The sequence below is a fragment of the Gossypium raimondii genome, chromosome 3 (assembly GCF_025698545.1).
Source record: "Gossypium raimondii isolate GPD5lz chromosome 3, ASM2569854v1, whole genome shotgun sequence".
In the NCBI taxonomy this organism is placed as follows: domain Eukaryota; kingdom Viridiplantae; phylum Streptophyta; class Magnoliopsida; order Malvales; family Malvaceae; genus Gossypium; species Gossypium raimondii.
The window spans coordinates 59313083-59336954 of record NC_068567.1 but is presented as its reverse complement, the minus strand read 5'-3'; the positions used below and the strand labels follow the sequence as shown (position 1 = coordinate 59336954).

Sequence of the window (23872 nt, the reverse complement as noted above, 5' to 3'; positions counted from 1 at the left end):
AAAATAATAGGCAGTCTGGGTTCTTCACCCAATGCCATGTCCTTACCAGAAGATCTTTCACAAACATGTCTCGTGACCTTGGCTACTATTGGTTGCGTCTAGGTATCTACATTTCACTTTCTATTGTACTTGGCTCTATGTTTAGCCACATCGGGGTGGACAATGGAACAATCCAGGTTCGTAATATGAATACATAATACTGATTGATCGATTTCAACACTGCAAGTGATCATATAAGGGTTTTTTTTTCAGGCTTGAGGCTCACTGATGATGTTTGTGGCATCATTTCTAACCTTCATGGCCATTGTTGGATTCCCTTCTTTTGTAGAGGAAATGAAGGTATTCGAACGTGAAAGACTAAATGGGCACTACGGTGTCACTCCTTTTGGCATCGGAAATACGTTATCTGCTCTGCCATTCTTGGCACTCGTCGCACTTATTCCAGACGCAATTACATATTTCCTTCCAGGACTTCACCATAGATATCAACATTTCTTGTTCTTCGTCATCATATTATTCGCTTGCATGATGTTGGTGGAGAGCTTAATGATGATTGTGGCAAGTGTGGTACCCAATATCCTGATGGGAATCATAGTAGGTGATGGAATTCAAGGTATAATGATCTTGGTCTGCGGATTCTTCCGACTACCCACTGATCTTCCTAAGCCGTTGTTGAAATATCCCTTCTACCACATTGTGTTCCACAAATATGCCTATCAGGGACTGTTTAAGAACGAGTTTCTAGGCTTGACTTCTCCCAATGCTGAAGCTGGAAATGGAGGGTCGCCAACCATTACTGGTGAAGAAATTTTGAAGCAAACTTGGCATTTTGAAACGGCATACTCTAAGTGGGTTGATCTTGCTATCTTATTTGCAATGGTTGTTTTTTATCGAGTATTATTCTTGATTGTCATGAAGACTACGGAGAAGGTAAAACTGGTGATGGTGAAATTCATGTCCGCAACTCGAAAGGAAAGAACGCAGGTCACGGTGAATCCATCGGCCACACCTTCGGCGACGCCTTATTGTGCGGATAAGAGACAGTGGCAGTAATCAGGGTGTATCAATAGTTTTTTTTCATACGTTACAACAAATATAGTTGCTAACCAAGTTTTAGTTTGGTTGAAATTATCATATCTTAGGAGTCCAAACTATGTGATTGAATAAATCTTCCTCTATTTGTTACGGGTCGAGTACTCCTTCTCCTTCCCTTCTTCAAACTCCGATTCGTATTTTTTATAGAAATTTCTTTGATCAATGATAGAACAAGATCCGTTTTGCATCATATATAGGGGGTTCCTCGGCTCGGACCGAAGAAGCAATGTCACTCGAGCATTATCAAACTGACCATAATCTTTTTCTGTCCGTGAGGATCCCACCAGAGCATCTTCTATTTCTAATAGGCCATGAACTAAATCAGAATTATTCTCAACGAACCCATAAGAAGTGATCCTATTTTTTCATCGGGTCCGAGTAGAGACCAAAGGTCTTGAGCGACCAATTCGGCAGAACAACTCAAAAGATAAAGAAGTATCGTTAATTTCTTCATGCTCGTTCCAAGCTCGAAGTACCATTTGTACAAATAAGAATCCCCTACCTATCTAATTGTATTAGTGTCTATAATTGTATTAGTGTCTATGTAATACTAATTGATAGGACTCATTAGTAAGTGCTACAAGATCTCGTGCATTGAAACCCGAATCCATTAGTATGGAACATCTTCTTTTTATCTTCCTATTTAAGGGTTAACAGTATTATTATAGTTGCATTGTTTATTCATCATTGGGGTTAAAATATGTCATAAGTTCTCGTACTCTTCATAAAATAGGAATTTGCTTCTTCTTTTTTTGTACTTTTAATTTCAATAATTTGGTTACTTTCCTTTTCAAAATTTAAAATTTAAAACTACTTTAGGCCCAACTAATCCAAACATTTCGCATCACCCATGCTATACATGTGGTGCCAACCCCAATGGGTTTGGATCTATACCCCCTACACATAAGACAAAGTTTCAAACTTAGTTATTCAATCATCTTTCAAGTGGATTCTCTCATATATACATATCTCATACTTGGTATTTAACCAATGTGAGATCTAAGTTTTTTTTTTCCTGAACAAATATTTCCAAGTACCTTATTTTGAGCATAAATCTCTCATTCATCTCTCAATCATTTTGAGCATATGATATACCGTTATAAATGTCTCATGAAGTAGAATATAATACTATGATTTTATGATTGAACTATCCACCTTTACCAATCAAGAATATGTCTCAATTTTTTTAAAAAATTATAATTTTTCCAATAATTCTCAAAGTGTACGCTCGTTTTTAACCTCGAGTTTCAATGGCGAATGGCCTACATGAACCCAACCAACCATAATTTATGAATGTACAATCTCCATGCCTAGTGTCACAATTCTCAGCATCTCAACACTCTTTATAAGAACTCATTTATAGAGACAAAACAAATGATGCCTTTGATATTGTAGGAACAATTTGAGTACTTTCAGTTTTTGTTTTATCAAATATATATATATATATATATTATCAGTGAAGAACTTTTGATTTATTCCCCTTTTATCACTCATTTGGTCATTTTCGTGAATTGAAGAACTTTTGATTCATCCCCCTTTATCACTCATTTGGTCATTTTCGTGAATTAAGAGAAAAAAAGAAGTCATTTTCGAATTTCGCTTTCAGAAAAGAAAAAGGGTCATTTCCAAATTCCTATGGTATTCAAAGAATTATACGAGTTCCAAAATTTAATGGTATTTTTTTAATTATATTTATTTTATTTGACACAATGTTTATAATTCATAGTATTTCATCAACTCGTAAATAAGAAGATAATGTACTTCAACGCACTCGAACCCCTATATTCTGCATTGACAATAATACCCATATTAATTCAACTAAAATTCAATCAACAAAATTTATGACGACATTTTAAAGATTAATCATATTAATCTCCATAATATTTGATTTTATTAAATTAACGTATACCATGCACCTCTAGTATTATTAATTGTCAAGTGTATAACATGTTAAATTCAATTCAAATTTTAGAACGTACATCTAATTGATAATCTTGTGTTATCACGTACCATGAAATATAATTTTTCCTATCAAATACACATAAAATGGTTTAGTTAAATAATTTTCCTTTGTCCTATTTTTAAATTTCATTAGTTTTTGTTATACTTGAGCTAGTTGAGTTAGTGTCATTTAACTCATCACACCTAACTCAGTCAAATAAATTATAATAACTAGAATATTTATCAAACATGTATTTGTCATGGGCCGCGAATTAAAGTTTGTGACTATAGAACATAAAACTGCATAATGAAGTCAATTGATTAAATTGGATGCATTTAACCCATTTGGACTGGTTTGATTGGAACATCAAAGGAAACTCATCTACTTGAAATTTGGTGGCCCGATGAAACACACCAATAATTTAGAGTTACCAAGGTAGTTGTTTTGTAATCCTAAAGGATAATATTATGGAGTGTTTAAATCTCTTAGGACTCTCATCTTGTAAATAGATTTTAATATCAGTTGTAGATATAATTTAAAATGTATCGTTGGATCTAAGGGAGCTCAACTATAAATAGAGGTGTGCCCCCTCATTTGTAATATTTTTTTTTGAGAATTTTTTTTTTTAGAATTAGGCTGGCTTAGATGGATTTGAAGCAAAGTTATTGCCTATGGCCGTACAGTTACTATCATGAGTCAAGTTTCGTAAGGTGTCAAGTTGAGATGGAGAAAGAAGCAAAGGATCGAAATGTCCCACTAGAGACCCGTGAGAGGATCAGGAATGCAGGAAGATCAATGGATATGTTGTCAACTTTGGAAGGTAGGGTTGTCAAACTTGAGGATTTCATTGGTGATATAAAGGAAAGTCTCAAGGTGGTTGAGGGATACACTGTAGAATAGTAAATTATATATATTTTTATTATATATTATATTATTTTCTATTATTTTAATGGTGTTTAGTTAATTTCTAGCACTAACTTCTTAAAAATATAAACAAAAAAGGGTTATTTATCAAATTGGATGATTTCAACCATAAATAAAACAATTAATAGTTGAGGAATGCCGTTGTTTTAAAAGCTGAAAAATTTGGTTAAGAATTTTAAGGATCAAATTGATAGAATTTGTAAATGTGAAGGGTTAAATTTATTGAATTATTTTAGAATTAGGATCAAATTGATAAAATATATAAGTATTGAGGACTAATTGTGTTATTATACCAATTAGAAAATGGCTTTTTGTCATCAATTTAATGGCGGGTGACCAAAACAAGAACAAATTCAAGTATTAGTGCCTAAATTGAAAAATTTTAAAGTCGGGTGACCAAAACAGGAACGTAGGCATAGTTGGGTGACTATTTATATAGTTTCCCTAAATAATAGTATGATAGATAAAGTTATTTTAGTAATTTCCTTAACTAAGTTGATGTTAAGTTGACTTCATTCCACCAATTGACTCACACACTTAAATAATAATATGTGTATATATAGGTGAAACAATTTATTTAATAAAATTAAAATGTTTAAAATATTAAAATATCACTTTGGTTTAAGTGATAAAAAAGATCATATAAACGTTGATGTAAGTTTAATGCTCAATATTTGCAACTTTTTTATTGTTTTTAAAATAAGAAAAATATAAAAGTACTCTAGTAATCATATAACTTATTTAAAATATATAAAGAATTATTTTAGTAATTTTTAAAATGAGTTGGTGTTAACAAACTCGTGATATTAATTCAATCATACTTGCACAATAAAATAAATAGTTAAAAAATACAGAAATATAAATGTATATGTAATACTTAAAAAATTTAACATTAATCTCATTATAAATTCTTATCTATTTATTCTTTTAATATAATACTGAACTATCTATAATTTTTTATTAATCATTAAATAAGAGAATAATGCGTAAATCCTTCAAAATTGAATAACATTATTTTCCGCAGAAGGTATTGACTACCTGATGAAGTTTCTGGATATTATAATTACACACTAACAGTGAACCCGCCTCCTTTGGCGTTATTCTCAGCCAGCTCGGCGGTTCCTCTCAATGAGAAAAATCACCATAAGAAGCACGGGACGCTTGCTTTTTTTTTTTTTTTTTTGGTACTAACAGTAGATACTGCTTTTTTTCTTTGAAAGCGTCAACAACCCACCAGGGATAATGTGATGGGTTAATCAATAATCACCACCAGTCTATTTATTTTAACTGTTTGACATGAACTGATTTTTGTTTTCGTACTAAAGGAATCTCGTACAGTGAAACATATGCTCCTCCAAATATCTTGTATAGTCCATGGCTGTTTTGATTTGTGGTCGAAGAAAGTAATTTAACATTGAATATATATATGTAAATCCACAGTTCCACACTAAGATCCCATTATAAATACAGTATATATATTTCTCGTTTGCCCCATAACATTTTTATCTTAGTTACATTAACTACGGTAACTTCTTTTCGTATATTAGAACCAGTAATGCAGGGTGGACCAGAAATCTGCAAGGCTGAAAACCTTAATCCAATGCCAGGGAGTAACACAGGTAGCCGAAGTAACATCTTCATGGAGGATGGAGTGTTCTTGACTTGGGACGATTTGTGGGTCACGGTTGCTGGTGGAAGACCGATCCTTCAGGGCCTGGCTGGCTACGCCCACCCTGGTGAGCTGTTGGCCGTAATGGGTCCTTCGGGGTGTGGCAAGTCCACACTTCTTGATACCTTAGCAGGGAGACGGAGTCCCAAAACAAGGCAAGAAGGAGATATTCTTTTCAACGGACGTAAACAAGCCTTGGCTTATGGAACATCTGTAAGGAATTTCATTAAAAAGTTATCACCCTTTTCATGCAAATAAAATTAATTACTGCCGTGCAGGCATATGTAACCCAAGACGATGCGTTGATTACAACACTGACTGTAAGAGAAGCTGTTTACTCCTCTGCTCAGCTTCAGTTACCAGATACAATGGCCAAATCTGAGAAGAAGGAGAGAGCCGAAAAAACGATCAGAGAAATGGGTTTGCAAGACGCCATGGATACTCGGATTGGTGGGTGGGGTGCTAAGGGATTAAGCGGTGGCCAAAAGAGGAGAGTTAGCATTTGCATTGAAATATTGACACACCCTATGCTTTTGTTCTTGGATGAACCCACTAGTGGGCTTGACAGCGCTGCTTCATATTATGTGATGAGCAGAATCGCAAGCCTGAATCAGAAAGATAATATTGGAATAACAATCATTGCATCCATGCATCAGCCTAGTGCTGAAGTATTTCAACTATTCACCAATCTTTACCTTTTATCTTCAGGCAAAACTGTGTACTTTGGTCCTGTTTCTGCAGCAAACGAAGTATGATCTTTTTCACTAGCATAATATAATATTATATACATGGCAAAACATCTAATCCCTCCTATTTTTCTAAATAATATGTAGTTTTTTGCTTTAAATGGATTCCCTTGCCCGAGTTTCCAGAACCCATCTGATCACTTCCTCAAAACCATTAACAAGGATTTTGGCAAGGTATATATTCTCCCTCTTCAGAAACTAGTTTACAAATATTTCCCAACGTAAATAAAGTATCCAGTCTGACGTTTTGCAATTTTAAACAGGATATTGAGCTAGGGTTTGCTAATGGAATCCCCACAGAGGAAGTTATTGATATCCTAGTGAAGTCATATAAGTCTTCAGATATATACCAAATGGTTCAGAAAGAGATTGCTCAGATTTGTAAACAGGTTAGTTGATAGCAGCTCATTATTTTTTTCCCTCTCCGAGTAGATCTAAAATGGATAATATAAAGGGATTGAACATATATATTGGATATGTGATTATGGTGCCTGTCAGGGTGGTGGAGCATTGCAGAAAAGTAAAAGGCGGTCTGGGCTCTTCACCCAATGCCATGTCCTTACCAGAAGATCTTTCATTAACATGTCTCGTGACCTTGGCTACTATTGGTTGCGTCTAGGTATCTATATTTCACTTGCTATTGTACTTGGCTCTGTGTTTAGCCACATCGGGCTGGACAATGGATCAATCCAGGTTCGTAAATGAATACATAATATTGATTGACCGATTTCAACACTGCAAGTGATCATATAAGGGGTTTTTTTTTTCAGGCTAGAGGTTCACTGTTGATGTTTGTGGCAACATTTCTAACCTTCATGGCCATTGGTGGATTCCCTTCTTTTGTAGAGGAAATGAAGGTATTCGAACGTGAAAGACTAAATGGGCACTACGGTGTCACTCCCTTCGTCATCGGAAATACGTTATCTTCTCTGCCATTCTTGGCAATGGTAGCACTCATTCCAGGCGCAATTACATATTTCCTTCCAGGACTTCACCATGGATATCAACATTTCTTGTTCTTCGTCATCATATTATTCGCTTGCATGATGTTGGTAGAGAGCTTAATGATGATTGTAGCTAGTGTGGTACCCAATTTCCTGATGGGAATCATAGTGGGTGCTGGAATTCAAGGGCTAATGATCTTGGTTGGCGGTTTCTTCCGATTACCCTCTGATCTTCCCAAGCCAGTGTTTAAATTTCCCTTGTACTACATCGCTTTCCACAAGTATGCATATCAGGGACTGTTTAAGAACGAGTTTGTAGGCCTGACTTTTCCCAATGTTCAAGCTGGAAATGGAAGCTCCCCAACCATTACTGGTGAAGACATTTTGAAGCGAACTTGGCGTTTTGAAATGGCATACTCTAAGTGGGTTGATCTTGCTATCTTGTTTGCAATGATTGTGCTTTATCGGGTATTGTTCTTGATCATCAACAAGACAACTGAGAAGGAAAAAGCGGTGATCGGAAAATTCATGTCGGCAACTTGGAAGGACAAAGCCCCGGTCAGTAGGGGTGAGCGATGATAAATATTAAAAGTAACATATTTTAATCTTATTTTTAATATATATATATATATATTTTTTGTGATTATTCGATCTTAACCATAAATTTTATACTTTTAATCATTTAAATTTATGTTTTTATATTAAAGAACATTTGAGAGCAAAATGAGCGAAAATCGAAAAATCGAAGTAAGGTACAAGAGTCACATGGGCTAACCCATTCGACACGGCCTGCCATACGGCCGTGTGGCAGGTCTTGTCGATTGCACGAATTTACACTCTGAACAGCGAAAAAACGTAATTTTTAGGTTTTTAGGCATTTTAGGACATATATATGACAAAAATATAAGAAGATAGAAGAAAGTCATCATAGGATATTCAAGAAAACAACTCAAAAAAACACCATTAAAGCATATTTCCGTCAAGATTAAAGACATTCAATTGATTTATAAGGAGATTGTAATGAGTTTTTTTTCCTTCAGATATATTGTCTCCGGGATTTTTATTTGTAAGTATGAACTAATTTTCTAAATAACTAAGGAGATCAACCTAGTGGTGAATTTTGTCTTTTAATTTTTATTTTACATAATAAAAACTTAGATCTTGTTCTTAATTATGCAGTTTAAATCTTGGTTTAATATTTTTAGATTATTGATTCATTTTTATGTGCTTAAATCGGAGGAGCAATACACCATGTTTAATAGTAGATTTAGCATAATTGAGTGAAGTTGCATGCAATTCTAAAAATAGGACAACATAAATCTCCGAATTAGAGTCAAACCTAATAGAGAAATCCATAAATTGAGTTAAGGTAATAATAGGGTTTTAATTTTAAAAAATTAATTAATCAACCTAAAGTCAATTGCTCTTGAAAGAGATATTAGCATAATTTAGAGATTTCTATAGATCAAGATACTAAGTAAATAAATTGCGTAATTTAGATTGATAGTGACAAATGAAGTCTAGGTGAATTCTTTCCTTAATATTGTTTTAATTATTGGTTGTTAATCGGTTATTTTTTTGATTTGTTCTTTGTCGCGTTCGTAATCAATTAGTTTAGTTGCTTTTTACTTTAATTAATCACTCTAATTTATCAATTAAATAATAAAAAGACGGTAATTACTAGTACTTTTAGTTTTTTTGTGAGAACGATACCTTTGGTCACCATAGCTATACTATTAATTGATATGTACACTTGCCTTAGTCGAATTTTTAGTTGGTTTCGTGGGCATCAAGCGTTCAATTGAATCAAGTGAATAATTTCGAGTTAATCGATTTGACGAGTCATATTTTATCATCCTAACTCAATTTGAAAATTTTCAAATCGAGTCGAATGAAGTGAAATTCGAATCAGTCGAATTGAGTGAAATTATTCGAGTTAAATTAAAAAATTAAATATGCAAATTAAAATATTATTACAATATAACTAATTTCATGTTATAGCACATATATTTGAAATATATTTGAAAACTTTTTCAAAGGAAAATAATAAAAAATACTTTAGTATGATAAACTTGAATCATTAATTAACTTATTTTTGTCCCAAAATTATTATTCGAAATTTTTAATTTTTCAAATTCCTTTATATATTTTCAGGATTTTTTGAATTTTTATAAATATTTTAGATTTTAAAATTATTTTGATTTTTGAAATTTTTTTTGTAATTTTTGTTAAGAGAGCCCAATTTGCTCATTTTCAAACTTGACAAGAACTAAAAAGGTTTTTACACCAATTTGTTATTTGAATTGTAAAATTCAACTCAATTCGAACTCGAAAATCAAATCACTTATGTTAGCTCAAATGATTCGAACAACTCGATTTGATTAACTCGAAAATTGAAAAAAATTAATTTTTTTAATCGAATCAAGTTTTACTCACCGCTACAGGTCACGATGAATTCATCAGCCATGCCTATGTGTGTGGATAAGAGACAATGCAAGTAGTTAGTGTGTATCAATATTAATCATGTAAGCTATATTGTAAAGTAGAAGTGCTTGTTCAAGGGCTTGTAGATGGCCTCGGCTACGAAAAGGGCTCAATGTAATTATGTTATAAAATATGTTAATTAATGATCATAGCTTTGTATGATTTTAGGTTTCAAATTCATAGCATATTGGTTGAATCGTAGATCAACGGTGATTGGAAGCTAGCTGGTTTGAGGGTTTAGCACTAATTTTAGCAATGTTTTTCAAAGGTGTTTTTGACCCCAAAAACACTTTTGAGTAAAAGTTAAAAATATTTGCTTTTGCTTTTACTTTTGGCCCCCTGAAAGTATCTTATTTAACAATACTTTTATTTCAAAAGTGTTTTTTATCTTAAAAGTGCTTTCTAGAAATAATATTAAATGGACCCTTAATCAAGTAGAGTAGTCATAGTATATGGGTGTTTTATTGACAAGTTCTCATGTGAGTTTTAATAAAATAAAATAAAAAGAAAGTATAAACAAGTATTAGCTTCTCACATAAGAAACAACTTATAATATTTTTTTAAATGATCTTACATGTCTATCTAATGATCTTAATATCTCTCTCATGTTCTCCGTGTCATTATCATTTGAATATCTCTTTGATGTTCTCTAGTGTAATTTCATCCTTTTTATCGATGATTTTTCTTAATTACTACTAATGGATGCTATTTATAGATCTAAATTCTAATTTTAATTGATATATAACTCTAACACTTATTAAGTGATAACTAAAAGGTAAAATCAATTTCTATTTTTATACTAGACTTATATTCAAATTATAGCTTTTATTTGAACCCTGTGTATTGGTCTGATAGTTAGGGTGTTCATCGCCCCAACTGTGGGCTGGGTTCAGGTTGCACTAGTCGCTCCCCGATTAGGGCTTTGCCCTCCTCTTGTAATTCACTAAAAAGAAAAATTATAACTTTATTTTATTACGTTAATAAATATGAAAATATAAAAATTAATTATAAAATATAAAAATTATTAAGAATTTTTAAATTAATATTTAACCTTAATTATTAATTATTTTGATTTATTGTAATGAATGTTGTCGAAACCTTTTTTTTGAAAACAAAAATTTAGTTGTCGACTTTTTAAAATAAAACTGGAGTCGCCACCGATCTGTGATTTAGGTGTGATCGGCCCACCTTAAAAACAAATTTGGTCTACGAAATTTGAGAAAATGGGTTCGGGAGTCAGTTACGCACGAGGAAGGGTTAGCACCCTCGTAACGCCTAAAAATCGGTACCAAATTAATTATTTAATGTCTTAATGTCGAGGATTAAAAAGATTTTTTAAAACTCAAATGATAAAACTTGAAAAGGATAATCAATTGTTCAAGTTAGATAAAGAAATCGAGACCCAATACGTTAGGGTACAATTTCTCAAAACCCCCGAACTTTGAATATCGCTTTTTAGTTTTTTAAAGAAAATCTTCATTTCGAGAAAGTAATATGTCATGCCCAATACGTTAGGACACCATAAATTAAGTTCCCGTAAATGATTTTTAAACTTATGCATTTTGAATAACGAATATTCTCGGTTATTTGAAATTAACAAAGAAAATCGGAACTCAATACGTTAGGGCTCAATTTTCTCGAAAATCCCTAACTTTGAATATCGTTTATATTTTAAAAGCCTTTGGATAAAAAAATGATTTTAATGTTTTGACAAAATCAAAATATATTTTTAAAAGATATGTTAAAAATGTGAATGCAATATGAAACAAAAATTTAAATTTAAATTATATGTATACATGAGTATGATATATAAATGAATTTTGCAAATATGTATATGGATATGAGAGAAATGCATAAGCATTATAAAATGTTAATGCATATATCTATATGAATACATAAGTCATAAGAATAAAACAATAATAAAACACATATAAAATATATTTATACATTTTTTAAAAAAGTATAAATATAATATATTAGTAAATATAAAAACATGGAAAATATTTATAATAGCTTTGAATAGAGTATAAAATATATATGTACATATTATAAAAATGTATAAACATATATAAATTATAAAACATGGGAAACGTATAAATGTTATTAAATATAAATGTATATACATATATATAAAAACTATGAAAATAAAATAATAAAAAATAAAAAATTATGTATAGGTATTTAAAAACATAAAAATATATATACATATATATTATAAAATACTCATGCGTGTATATATGTAAGTATAATAATAATATAATAATGATAATAATAATAATTATAATTATAATAATTATAACCACTATATTAATAAAATAAACTAAAAAAAACTTAAAACGAAAGATCATGGATTAAATTGAAAATAACTGAAGTTTCAGGGGAAAATCTGAAATAAATAAAACACCAATGGATCAAATAGAACACGCAGTTAACAGTAGAGGACCGAAAGTGAAATTAATCCAAACCTCCCAAAACTCCACGCAACAATGGATTAAAATAAAACAAATTCAGCATTTCATGGAAAACTTTGAAAACAAACAACAATGATTTTGAAATGATGGGATAAAATGGAAGGATTAAAATCGCAAATACCCCATCAGTGCTTAAAACCCTTTTCAATCTCAAATTTAAACGCTATTCTGCAGCAGCAATAGCCGCAAAAACTGTTTCATCTTCTTCCCAACTCTTCACGCCAAAACCCCCCTCCCCTTTAACTTCGATTTGGACAAAACGAAGCAAACGATGCCGACGGCGCGCCTCTGCTGGTAAGAACCTCCTCTATTCTTTTTTTCATTTATTTATTTTAAGAAACAAGCCAGAAAACAAATGAAGGAAAAAAACTGCAAAAAGAAAAAGAAAAACGGAGCAAATTAATCACCTCTCAAATTTTTTCTTTCTTTTCGTATTTCAGTATTTTCAATACAAGGATCGTCTAACCCCCCATTACAAATGCTGTAATTGGTTTTTATATCGCCCCCAAATATTACCGAAAACTATTTCCCCCTTTTCTCTTTTGCCCTTTTCTCTGTTATTCTAGTGCTCCCTTCTATTGCCGTTGTTGGTGGTTCATTGAGTCACGGATCAAAGTGCAAAGCCCGTGACCATGGAACAAGATGCGCCCCATGGAGGTCTATAAGATGGGGAACATTTAGCCCACGAGAGCTGGCCCGATTCAGAGAAATATTGGAGAAGCCTATCAGATTGAAGCCTAGTTGGCCCAATGATGAAGACATGGCAACTTAGGCTAATATGGTCACTAATCTTAGAAGATAGAGGGAATCATATCTTATAAAGATTAGATTAGATTTGATATGGCATATCTTGTAAATCTCTAAAATTAAGGGATATGTTAATCTCGTCCGTCGATGTAAATATATCTTGACCGTCGGTTTTGGGGGAACTCAACTATAAATAGAAAGCCTCCCCCTCATTTGTACTCATTCCATTGTATTCTGAATTCTTAAGAGTAATAGAGTTCTGAGAGCATTTACTCAAACACCTTGTGTGCATTCTTTTCTGTGGCTTTCTGTTGTTCTTTGGCTTAGCTTCTTTTGGCTTAAATCGCTTCCGCTCTTCAATTGGTGCCTTGGAGGAGTTCTTAAGGAATCCTCATTTGAGTTAAGGCTGACTTAGGCGAGTTTGGAGCAAACGGATCGCCTAAGGCCGCACGGTTTGCGAGACGAAAGGTCTAGCCCCGTGACAGTTGGTATCAGAGCTTTTGGTTCGAAGGCACTGTTGGGATGTCGAAAGAAGTTGTTGGCCAGAATGAGCCAATGGAGACTCGAGGAAGGGCCAGAAAAGCGAGTCGATCAAGGGACTTAATTTCAACTTTGAAGGATCAAGTCGTCACTCTCGAGGAGTCCATAGGGGACGTCAAGGAGAGGATCGACGATGTCGATGATAGACACAATGATGGGTTACGAACATTGCAAGGACAACTCAGGGAATTTGTGTGGGATACTATCGGTTCCTCGGAGAATAAGCTGGCTGAAAAGAACGATGCTCTCGAGGCTATGGTGACAGCTTTGAAGGAGGAGATCAATGAGCTTAAGGGGGCGCTCAAGATTTTCAAGGCTGCCATAGGGAATGGAATGTTAGCTTCAAAGCCGAAGCCACAAGCGATGGATGTGCCCAAGCCGAAGGCGTTCAAAGGGGCAAGGTCTGCAAGTGAGGTGGACAACTTTCTTTGGGCCATGGAGCAATACTTCCGTGCGATGAACATCGAGGATGATGTTACAAAGGTAAACACTGCTGCTATGTATTTCACTGACGTTGCTTTGTTATGGTGGAGACGTAGGTCCACTGATGTGAGACGTTGTGGTACTGAGATTGGGACTTGGAAGGAGTTCCAAGATGAATTTAAAGTACAGTTTTACCCCGAGTATGCCGAGGATGAAGCTCGAGCAAAGTTGCGGCGGCTAACGCAACGAGGCACGGTTAGGGAGTATGTGCGAGAGTTCAGTGAACTCATGCTTCAGATTTCTGATTTGAGCGAGAAAGAAGCATTTTTCTCCTTTACGGATGGGCTGAAACAATGGGCGAGGCAAGAATTGCAACGTCGAGGAGTTAAAGAACTCACCAATGCCATGATGGTAGCGGAGTCTATAGTGGAACTTGCTCCGAGAAGAGACAGGTTTGAATCTTCCAAGCCCAACAGGAGGGGCAATGGTGGGTACCATAAGGAGGATGAAGAGGGACAAAGCTATGATGGCAACGGTAGTAGTAGCGATGGTGATGATAGGAAACCACGAAATGGGAAGTGGAGACCTAATAGCCCGAAAGAAAAGAAGGGAAAGTTACGATACTACTTTTGCAAGGGACCGCACATGAAGAGGGACTGCCCAAAGGTATCTTCGCCACTATCAAGAGAAATGATGAGCCTAAGAGGCGGTTTATTGAGGAAAGCCATCGAGGTCAATTGATGGTGCTCATTCCTAAGGAAAGGAATGGAAAGAAGGGTTGATGTTTGTAGACATCAACATTCATGGTCGAAGCGGAGTGCTCTTATTGATACGAGAGCATCAGACTTGTTCATATCGGAGAAGGCCGCAAAAAAGCTTGGTCTGTCGATTAGGAAATCGAATAGGAAGATCAAGACAGTAAATTCTGAGGAGGCCCCAACTTTGGGAGTAGTTCAGAATGTAGAACTACAAATCGGTGAATGGAAGGGCAAGGAGGACTTTGAGGTAATCGAATTAGATGATTACGATTATGTACTTGGCTTAAACTTCCTTGACAGGATTAAAATAGTTCTGTATCCATGCGTCGATCAAATTCATATTTGCACTGGTCCGTTAACAAAACTTGTTGTGCCGGTGCATCGAGATATGAAGGTGGGGGCAAAGGTGTTGTCGTCAATCCAACTAGTCGAGGATGTTTCGTATGGGGGGAACATTGACTCGATAGAACGGGAAGTTACGAAAGCTCCTTCAGAAGTGTTAGTGGCGCAAGAGTTCGATATGAAGCCTGCAGATTCGACTGTAAAGCTGACACCTTTGGGAAAGGTGGGTTGTGCATCGGGCATTCAAAAAAAGGGAGCGATGCAAAAACAGTCGGCTTTGAATTCTGACTTGTTGGCTTGGCAAGGTCGTAGGGGCCCTTTCAAAGTTCATGAGCAAGGAGGCCAAGGGACTGTGGGCAATACGAAGCCAAGGTGTGAGAATCGAGATGATTCAAAAGGAAGCAAGTCAAAATTTGGGCAAGTTAGTACGGAGACTTCTTGCCAACGAGATGTACCAACGAGTGCAACGGTTCATGTAAAGATGCGACGGAAGCCAAGGCAAAGGTTCCACAGGAAGGGACAACCTGATTGCAAGACAAGTCGGGAAGAAGCCAAGGCAACAAGAGGGTTCAAAGTTGAATCAAGTCAGTGCCATTAGGAAGTCGCAACGAGGGCGTTGCGAGAATGGGTGGGGGAGAATGCCACGGGTCAAAGTGCAAATCCCGTGACCATGGCACAAGATGCGCCCCATGGAGGTCTATCGATAAGATGGGGAACATTTAGCCCACGAGAGTTGGCCCGATTCAGAGAAATATTGGAGAAGCCTATCAAATTGAAGCCTAGTTGGCCCAATGATGAAGACATGGCAACTTAGGCTAATATGGTAACTAATCTTAGAAGATAGAGGGAATCATATCTTGTAAAGATTAGATTAGATTTGATATGGCATATCTTGTAAATCCCTAAAATTAAGGGATATGTTAATCTCGTCTGTCGATGTAAATATATCTTGACCGTCGGTTTTGGGGGAACTCAACTATAAATAGAGAGCCTCCCCCTCATTTGTACTCATTCCATTGTATTCTGAATTCTTAAGAGTAATAGAGTTCTGAGAGCATTTACTCAAACACCTTGTGTGCATTCTTTTCTGTGACTTTCTGTTGTTCTTTGGCTTAGCTTCTTTTGGCTTAAATCGCTTCCGCTCTTCAATTGGTGCCTTGGAGGAGTTCTTAAGGAATCCTCATTTGAGTTAAGGCTGACTTAGGCGAGTTTGGAGCAAACGGATCGCCTAAGGCCGCACGGTTTGCGAGAAGAAAGGTCTAGCCCCGTGACAATTGCAGGTGCATACTGGAAGAGAACGTGCGCAGCGTGCGACGTGCGTATGGGCGAGAGACGTGTGGACGAGCGGTGCGATCTGTGGCGCCTAGGAAGGGAAAAAAAAACTGCTGCTAGGGTTCCAATTTTCTGCTCCTGTTCAATATTTTGGGCTAGTAGGTTAGGGTTTGGTGTATTGGTTCATTGGGTCATTGGGCTTCAGGATTTTGGGCCCCGGGCAATAATTGGGTATTACAAATGTGCTTATACTTTTATTCATTTTATAATTCTATTTTTAGAATCAATAAAATTTTCACGAATTATTTTTAAATTATAAATATTTTTAAACACCAATTTAATAATATGGTAAAAAATAAAGGATATTATTGTTGGTTCAAAATTTTTAAATATATATCATAAATTAATTAAATACAATTAATTGTTAATGGAAGTGTTTCAAATCAAAGTAGCAAGATTATAAATTTTTTAGATCAGAATTCAAGTTAAATGGATTATTCGATAATAAAATTTTTAACTCCGTAGCTAAAATTAAAATAAAAGCGCAACATAATCCTTTTATTTATCTTGTTATTTTTAAAATATATATATAATAATTTTGGAGAATATTTGATGTAGTGTCGCTACATAAATTTCATACACGAATAGTTAATAAGATGATAAAGGGTTTAAAAATAAAAATAAATGAATTTATTTTAAAGGTAAATATAAATTATGGTTATTAAATATAAATAAATACAAAACATCAAATTTGAAATTCTAAACCCAAAAATGAAATTTGAATATTTTGACAATTTGGCTCTTATTATTTTATTTAGCTAAATTTGGCCTCAATCAATTGAAAACAATGAATTTGACCACCACCATTTTAAAAAGAGTCGTATTGTTATTTTTAATAGAACTATTGATTATAATATTAACTTTTTAAACATGGCAGCTTGTATAGCAATCCACGTCTAATTCATGCTAATTTTTTTATAACTTTTTTTAAATTTTTATAATTTTAAATTATTTTTTGACATGGCATATAAGACAAATAATACTATGTCAACATGAAGTACATGTGAATAGGGGCGAAAGTCTTCCACATAAGATCTTCCACTTTCATCTTGTATGCGAAAAACCTTCTTTGGTATTAGATTTCTTTCATAGAGCCTTCCGGGGTGAAACTACGACAAAAAACTTTGGATCTTCCTCTTCAATTAGGATAAAATCCAACAAAAAACTTAAAGAGATGGAAGCTCGACTTCCAATGGGCAAAGCTATGACGAGTCAACGAGAAAGGCATTGCCCCGGCAAAGAATTGCATCATTCTTACTGCAAATTTCTGACATCGCGCTGTTGTACATGATTCATTATTAACGGTTAACCCGGGCATATCCTGGTATGATCATTGAATTCCTGAGGTCTCGCTTCGTCTTTGCAGTCAGGTCAATTCTAGTCTTCACCAAGCTCACAATTTCTAATGATTCATTAAGAGGTAGGATCTGTTTATCCTCTTGTTCTACCATCCTCAACAAGTCCGGAGATAGGCTATAATCTATGTCATCTTCAAAGTCGTGAGATCCCTCTAAACATATGTCTCGCTCAAAAGGAGATTCTAAGTTTGTAGCAGTATCATTCATGTCGTTGATATCTGGGGACCTATTGTAGGTACAATAGAGTATACAAAGAATGTATGAATTTAAGAATAATTAACTGCACAGTATGATTATGAATGAAAGAATGATCTAGATGAAAGAATAAAAGAATAATCATTCAAGAAATGAAAGAATATTGGTTCAAAAGATCGCAAAGATGCATTCCATTAAAATAATGAGCCTATTTCACAAAAGACTTCTTGTTGCCTCTAGGCTGAAAGCAACAAGTGTGTTTTGAATATTACTCTAAGTAGGCTCTAAATACTACAGGGATTTCCTCCACAGTCCTATTGCTTAGAAAAACTCCCAGCAAATGTCTATCAAGGTCCCTTCTTCAGATGTGAACATTCCCCAACTTCTTCATGCATTGTAGTCACCCCATTATCAATCATGATTAGGTAGCGGATCCCCTACTACGTTTTTTCTTGACGGGTCGTCAAATTTTAAGATCCCCATCTTAATAAATCTCTCAACTAACTTCTTGAACGTAGTACACTTTTCAATCGAGTGCCCCGTAATTCCCGCATGATACTCGCATTGGGCATTCGTATCGTACCATTTAGGATATGGAGGTTGCATGGGTTTTAGATAAGAAGGAGATACCATATGTGCATCATATAAGTTCTGGTACAGCTCTTTATATGTCATTGGGATTGGTGTAAATTGGGATATTTCTTCATTTGACCTTAGATTGGATTCCTGCCTTGAAGAACCTTGATGGTTAGTGGTTACTGCTCTTGCTTGTCCCACCGTGATTGGTTTAGAATAGCTCTTGTTAAACACGCTTGCATTGTTTATCTTGTGCTCTTTCTTCATTGGGGCTGACCTCTTGGCGCTTTCTCCCGCTTCTATCTTGCCGCACCTTATGGCGTTCTCTATCATTTCTCCAGACATCACTATGTCTGAAAAGCTTTTAGTGGCACTGCCCAACATGTGATTGAGAAATAGAGCTTTTAAAGTATTGATAAAAAGCATAGTTATTTCTTTCTCTAAAAGTGGTGGTTGAACTTGCACAGCCACTTCTCTCCATCTCTGAGCATATTGTCGAAAGCTCTCATTAGGCTTCTTTTCCATGTTTTGCAATACAATTCGATCGGGTGCTATATCCATCACATGTCTATACTGCTTCATAAAGGCTTGCGCCAAATCTTTCCATGAATGAATGTTGGCCCGACTTAATTGGTTGTACCATCTAGCCGCTGACCCGATCAAACTGTCCTGGAAGCAATGAATCAACAATGGGTCATTGTTGATGTATCCGGTCATTCTCCTACAGAACATAGTGATATGGACCTCGGGGCAACTGGTCCCATTGTACTTCTCAAACTCCGACACTTTAAATTTGGGAGGGAACACCAAATCAGGTACCAGGCTCAAATCTTTAGCGTCTATTCCTCGATGGTATTCGGCATTTTCCATAGCTTGAAACTTCTCCTCTAACCATTTACATCGATCTTCTAATTGTTTTGGCAGGTCTACTCTTGTCTTCTCTATTTCTGCTGCGTCGTCGAGATCCGGAACTACAGGAATAACAAGATTATCCCTGAGATTAGAACCCGAACCTGTTGGGAAGTTCATCGATGCTGGGGCACCAACTTGGTATTGGGATCTAATGGTGACAGGTACCCTCTGTGGGTACACCCTTGGTTGTGTCTGGGCATTAGTTGGGGCGAAACCTGGAGGGTAGGCAGGGTCTTCGTGATCATCCCCAAAATTTACCTCGGGGCTCTTCCCCTTATCGTGCCCCCCAGCCGTTAACTGTTTTAATTGATTCAATAATTCTCTTTGGGATGCTTCCATATCTTGCTACAGTTTGGCTAGTTTTTCTTGCATCTGAGCTTGAATCTGTTCTTGCAATTGCTCTAATTTCTCTAGTTTTTGATCCATTTCTTTGGTTCTCCGGCGAGTACCGTAATGATATCTAATTGGCAGATTTTTGTTGATTTCCAGGGTAACTGAAATAATTTTACCAAATTAGGGTTACTTTGTGAAAAATTAATGCATATGATGCAATGCAATGAAAATGCATGAAATGAATGCAAAAAGAGACGTTGATTTTTGATTCAATTATATTAGAAGAACTTTACTAGAAAACAAATCTCTTTACATAAAGCGGATATACATACGGCCTTGCCCTTATATTCCAAGACAACGATCCTTTTCTTTATTCGCGCGTTAGATGAATCTCACGAACTCTTCGAAAGAGACTTCTCTTTTATCTCCTTTTTGCTTGATCCAAGCCTCAGCTCGTTACTCGTTTATCCTCATGATGCTCGTTGGCTCCTCTTTAAGAAAGTTCAGCGGTTCTCGAATAATCCTTGTCATCTTTAGTCCTCGGGCAACGGAGCAATAGTTGTGTTGTCCTCTATTAAGTTATCATCTTTCTCTTGTTGTGTTTTCTCAGAACATATTAGGGCAACCGTATTATTTTCCACTTCATCAAAAGACCTATTTTCTTATGACAAGCTCTCTATTTAGCAACCGAACATGAATCAACACCTCTTTTAATGATGAAAATGCAATGCAATCAAAACAGAAAAGAAAATAGGTTAGTACAAAGCAAAAGAAAGCAAGAATAATTAGAACACCTATTCGGGTGACTACTAGGGGTTTGAAGTGGTTCTACCTAGGGTGGGCCCCTAAGGTTCACTACATGAGGTTTGGCTCTAAAGTAAGGGTACCCGAACCAGCAGATTCCTCGATCTTCATTCATTATAGGCTCATACAGACCGAGTTCGGTTCAGGGGAATACATTTCCCTATGGCTGCACGGAGATGAAAATCTCACGAAGACATAGGTACGGATGTATCCCGAAAGCGATCCACTATCCTGCACGGAGGTGAAAACCTCACGAAGGACTAGCTTCTCACTCTCACTTAAAGGGTGTGACCAACGGTCAAGCATTGCAATGCAGAAAGATATAAAAATTTAAAATACAAAACATGATGAAAACTATAACTCAAAACAAATGAAATGCAATGAGAGGATCGTATATTTAAATCAAATTTTCAACTTTCGACAAAAAGACAAGAAATAATCAACTCGTGGCTTGACTCTCTTATTTAAAGTCCCCAGCGGAGTCGCCAAGCTGTTGACACCATTTTTTGGATGGAAAACGGGGTCGACTTGGGTTTTGGAAAATGAAAACGAAAATGGGAGTCGCCATCGATCCTTTTTTATGAGGTGTGATCGGATCACCTCGAAAAGTGGTTGTTTTTAATAAACGATTTGATTTTATTAAAACAACAAGTTTGGTCCACGAAATTCAGAAAAACGGGTTCGGGAGTCGGTTATGCACGAGGAAGGATTAGCACCCTCGATACGCCCAAAATTGGTACCTAGTTGATTACTTAATGTCTTAGTGTCGAAAAATTAAAAACTTTAAAGAGATTTAAAATACGATCCTTAAAAAAACTCGAATAGCATATATTAAAATTAAAAAGGATATTTGGCAATTTGGTTAAACGAGAAATCGAAACCCATCACCTTAGGGCACGTTCCTCGAATTTCCAAACGCAAAACATTGCGTTATTTTGTAATTTTTGAAAGGATATTTAGCTATTTGGTTGAGCGAGAAATCGAAACCCAGCACCTTAGGGCACGTTCCTCGAATTTCCAAACGCAAAACATTGCCTTATTTTGAAATTTTTGAAAGGATATTTAACTATTTGGTTGAACGAGAAAAATCGATACTCAGCACCTTAGGGCATGTTTTCTCGAATTTCCAAAAGCTAAATATTGCCTCATTTAGAAAAATTTTCTTTTTTTTTTTGAAATATGGTATTTATGTGCATAATGGAATAATAAATAAAGTAATGTGACTAAAAATTATATGAGCAAAAACTAACAATAAATAAAAAGAACAAATCCATCATGTATATACAACAACAAATAAATAAATAAATAAACTAAAACATAAAAAATGGATATATAAATAAATAAATAAATGAACATAAAGTAAAATAAAATAAATAAAATAATAATAACAATAAAGGAAAATAGATAAAATCATAAAATATGAAAATATGTTTGTACATATAAGGGAAATATATATGTATGTATATACATAAGATTATAAAATATGAAAAATATATATGTTGTAAAATTATTAGATATAAAAGTTTATGTAAGTATATATATGTATATTTATGAAAATGAAATATATATATATAAACATATATGCAGTATGTGAAAATACTATATAATAAAAATATATATGTACGGGCATAATACCTATATGTATATATATATATATGAAATAAAATTAAAACTAAAAATAATATAAAACTAATTAATATTATCACAATAATAACGAATAAATAAAAGAAAAATAAAACTAATAATAATAATAGTAATAATAATAGTAATAATATGAAATTTATTAAGAAAACAAACAAAATAACAAAAGGACTAAATTAAACATTAAAACAAGATTCGGGCTCAAAACGCAAATAAACAAAAGCGGGGGACTACTCGAACATTCATAAAACATGGAGGGACTAGTAAAGCAAATTGCCCTTCCATTAAAATGACGTAGTTCGGTAAGGATTAAATTGAAAACGCAAAATATTTCCGGTAAAATTCAAAAGATCAAAAGAACCTAATTTTAAAAGCATTAAAAATCGGAAGGGCTAAACGTGCAATTAGCCCTTCCGTCAAAAACACGCTGGATCCCCTGGATCGGGTCGGGTCGGCCAACGGTCAGTCAAAAGCGGCGTCATTTTGATGCTCGAAGCAGACCGCCCAAAACGACGCTTTTGGAAGCCTATTTAAACTATTTTTTTCAAAATTTTCATTCTTCTTCTTCTCCGAAAAAACCAAAAATTTCTCTCAAGTCTCTCTCCTTTTCCGAGGCGGTCGAGGTCCGGCCATCGATCGTTACACCGCCGCCGATCGCCTCGCCACGGCCATTGCCACTGCACTGCAAGAGGAGACCAAAAGTTTCCTTTTTCACGAATCGCCTCTCCTCGTGAGTTTCTCTTTTTATTATTATTTATATTATATGTATATAAATAGATGAACAAAAAAAGAAAAAGTAAGATAAAAATGGTAAAATATGTAAAAACGAAAAGGGTCGGAAATCACCTTTGATTTTTTTGTTTCTTATTTCTGTGAAAAACGTTACAAAAGGAAAAGGAAAATAGAATAAAAAACCCTCTACAATGGTTTTTCAATCGGTTTTGTACCGAAAATCATCCCCCCTTTTTGATAATCTGTTTCGGCTTTATATAGCCTTTTTACACGATTTCTTTTCTATTTTTGTTTCTGTTTGCTGCTGTTTCTTTCGTGTTCTTCCTTCTTGTAGGTATTTGACGCTTGATGGAGCGGTGAGGGGTTGGTGGTGCGGCGTCGAGGCGCAATGTGCGGTGGTAAAGTTAGAACCCTAGGTGCGGCGCACCTAGGGTTTGACATTGTTTCTAATTTGTTTTCTCTTTTTGGGCTAGGGTTAGGTTATTGGGCCTGTAAGTTGTGGGTTAGTGTTTAGGTGGGTTGGTTTGTAATTAGGCAGTTGTTTTGGGTAGGTCTTGGGTTAAGGATTTGTTGGGCCCGGGCATGAAAAAATTGGGCTTGTACATCCAATAATGTAGATTATTATTATTTTTTTAACAATCTAATTATAGATTCTGATCACATCTATTCTTTTTGATACAATGTTTAAAATTATCCATAACCTCTCCCGAGTTACGGCATGGATCGAAATTATAAATTCTCCCATTTTCAGCTATTAAATAATAGTTAAGTACTTGAAAAGCCTGTTTTAAATTGTCAAGCTCCAAATATTTCGCTACCGAGGTCCGATTATGAGTTATTAAAGGGTAAAATGATGAATAAAAATTCACAATTTTGAGGATTGTTCCTAAAGGACCCAATAAAT

General features: G+C 34.9%; 3 protein-coding genes across 3 annotated transcripts; 2 read left to right on the top strand and 1 right to left on the bottom strand.

The window, feature by feature from the left end:
• Nucleotides 1-264: 264 nt before the first annotated feature.
• LOC105795086 (ABC transporter G family member 1-like) lies at nt 265-1178 on the top strand. The gene has a single exon (XM_052628647.1). It carries the CDS (start codon nt 268-270, stop codon nt 1051-1053), a length of 786 nt encoding a protein of 261 aa, XP_052484607.1. The 5' UTR covers nt 265-267; the 3' UTR covers nt 1054-1178.
• A 4275-nt stretch (nt 1179-5453) lies between these two features.
• Nucleotides 5454-7964, top strand: LOC105795085 (ABC transporter G family member 1). The gene is made up of 6 exons (XM_012624554.2): nt 5454-5843; nt 5909-6379; nt 6464-6550; nt 6640-6765; nt 6875-7069; nt 7147-7964. The coding sequence occupies exons 1-6, from the start codon at nt 5517-5519 to the stop codon at nt 7897-7899; spliced, it is 1959 nt and encodes a 652-aa protein (XP_012480008.1). The 5' UTR covers nt 5454-5516; the 3' UTR covers nt 7900-7964.
• A 10417-nt stretch (nt 7965-18381) lies between these two features.
• Nucleotides 18382-19797, bottom strand: LOC105796011 (uncharacterized). The gene has a single exon (XM_012625659.2). It carries the CDS (start codon nt 19795-19797, stop codon nt 18382-18384), a length of 1416 nt encoding a protein of 471 aa, XP_012481113.2.
• Nucleotides 19798-23872: the final 4075 nt, after the last annotated feature.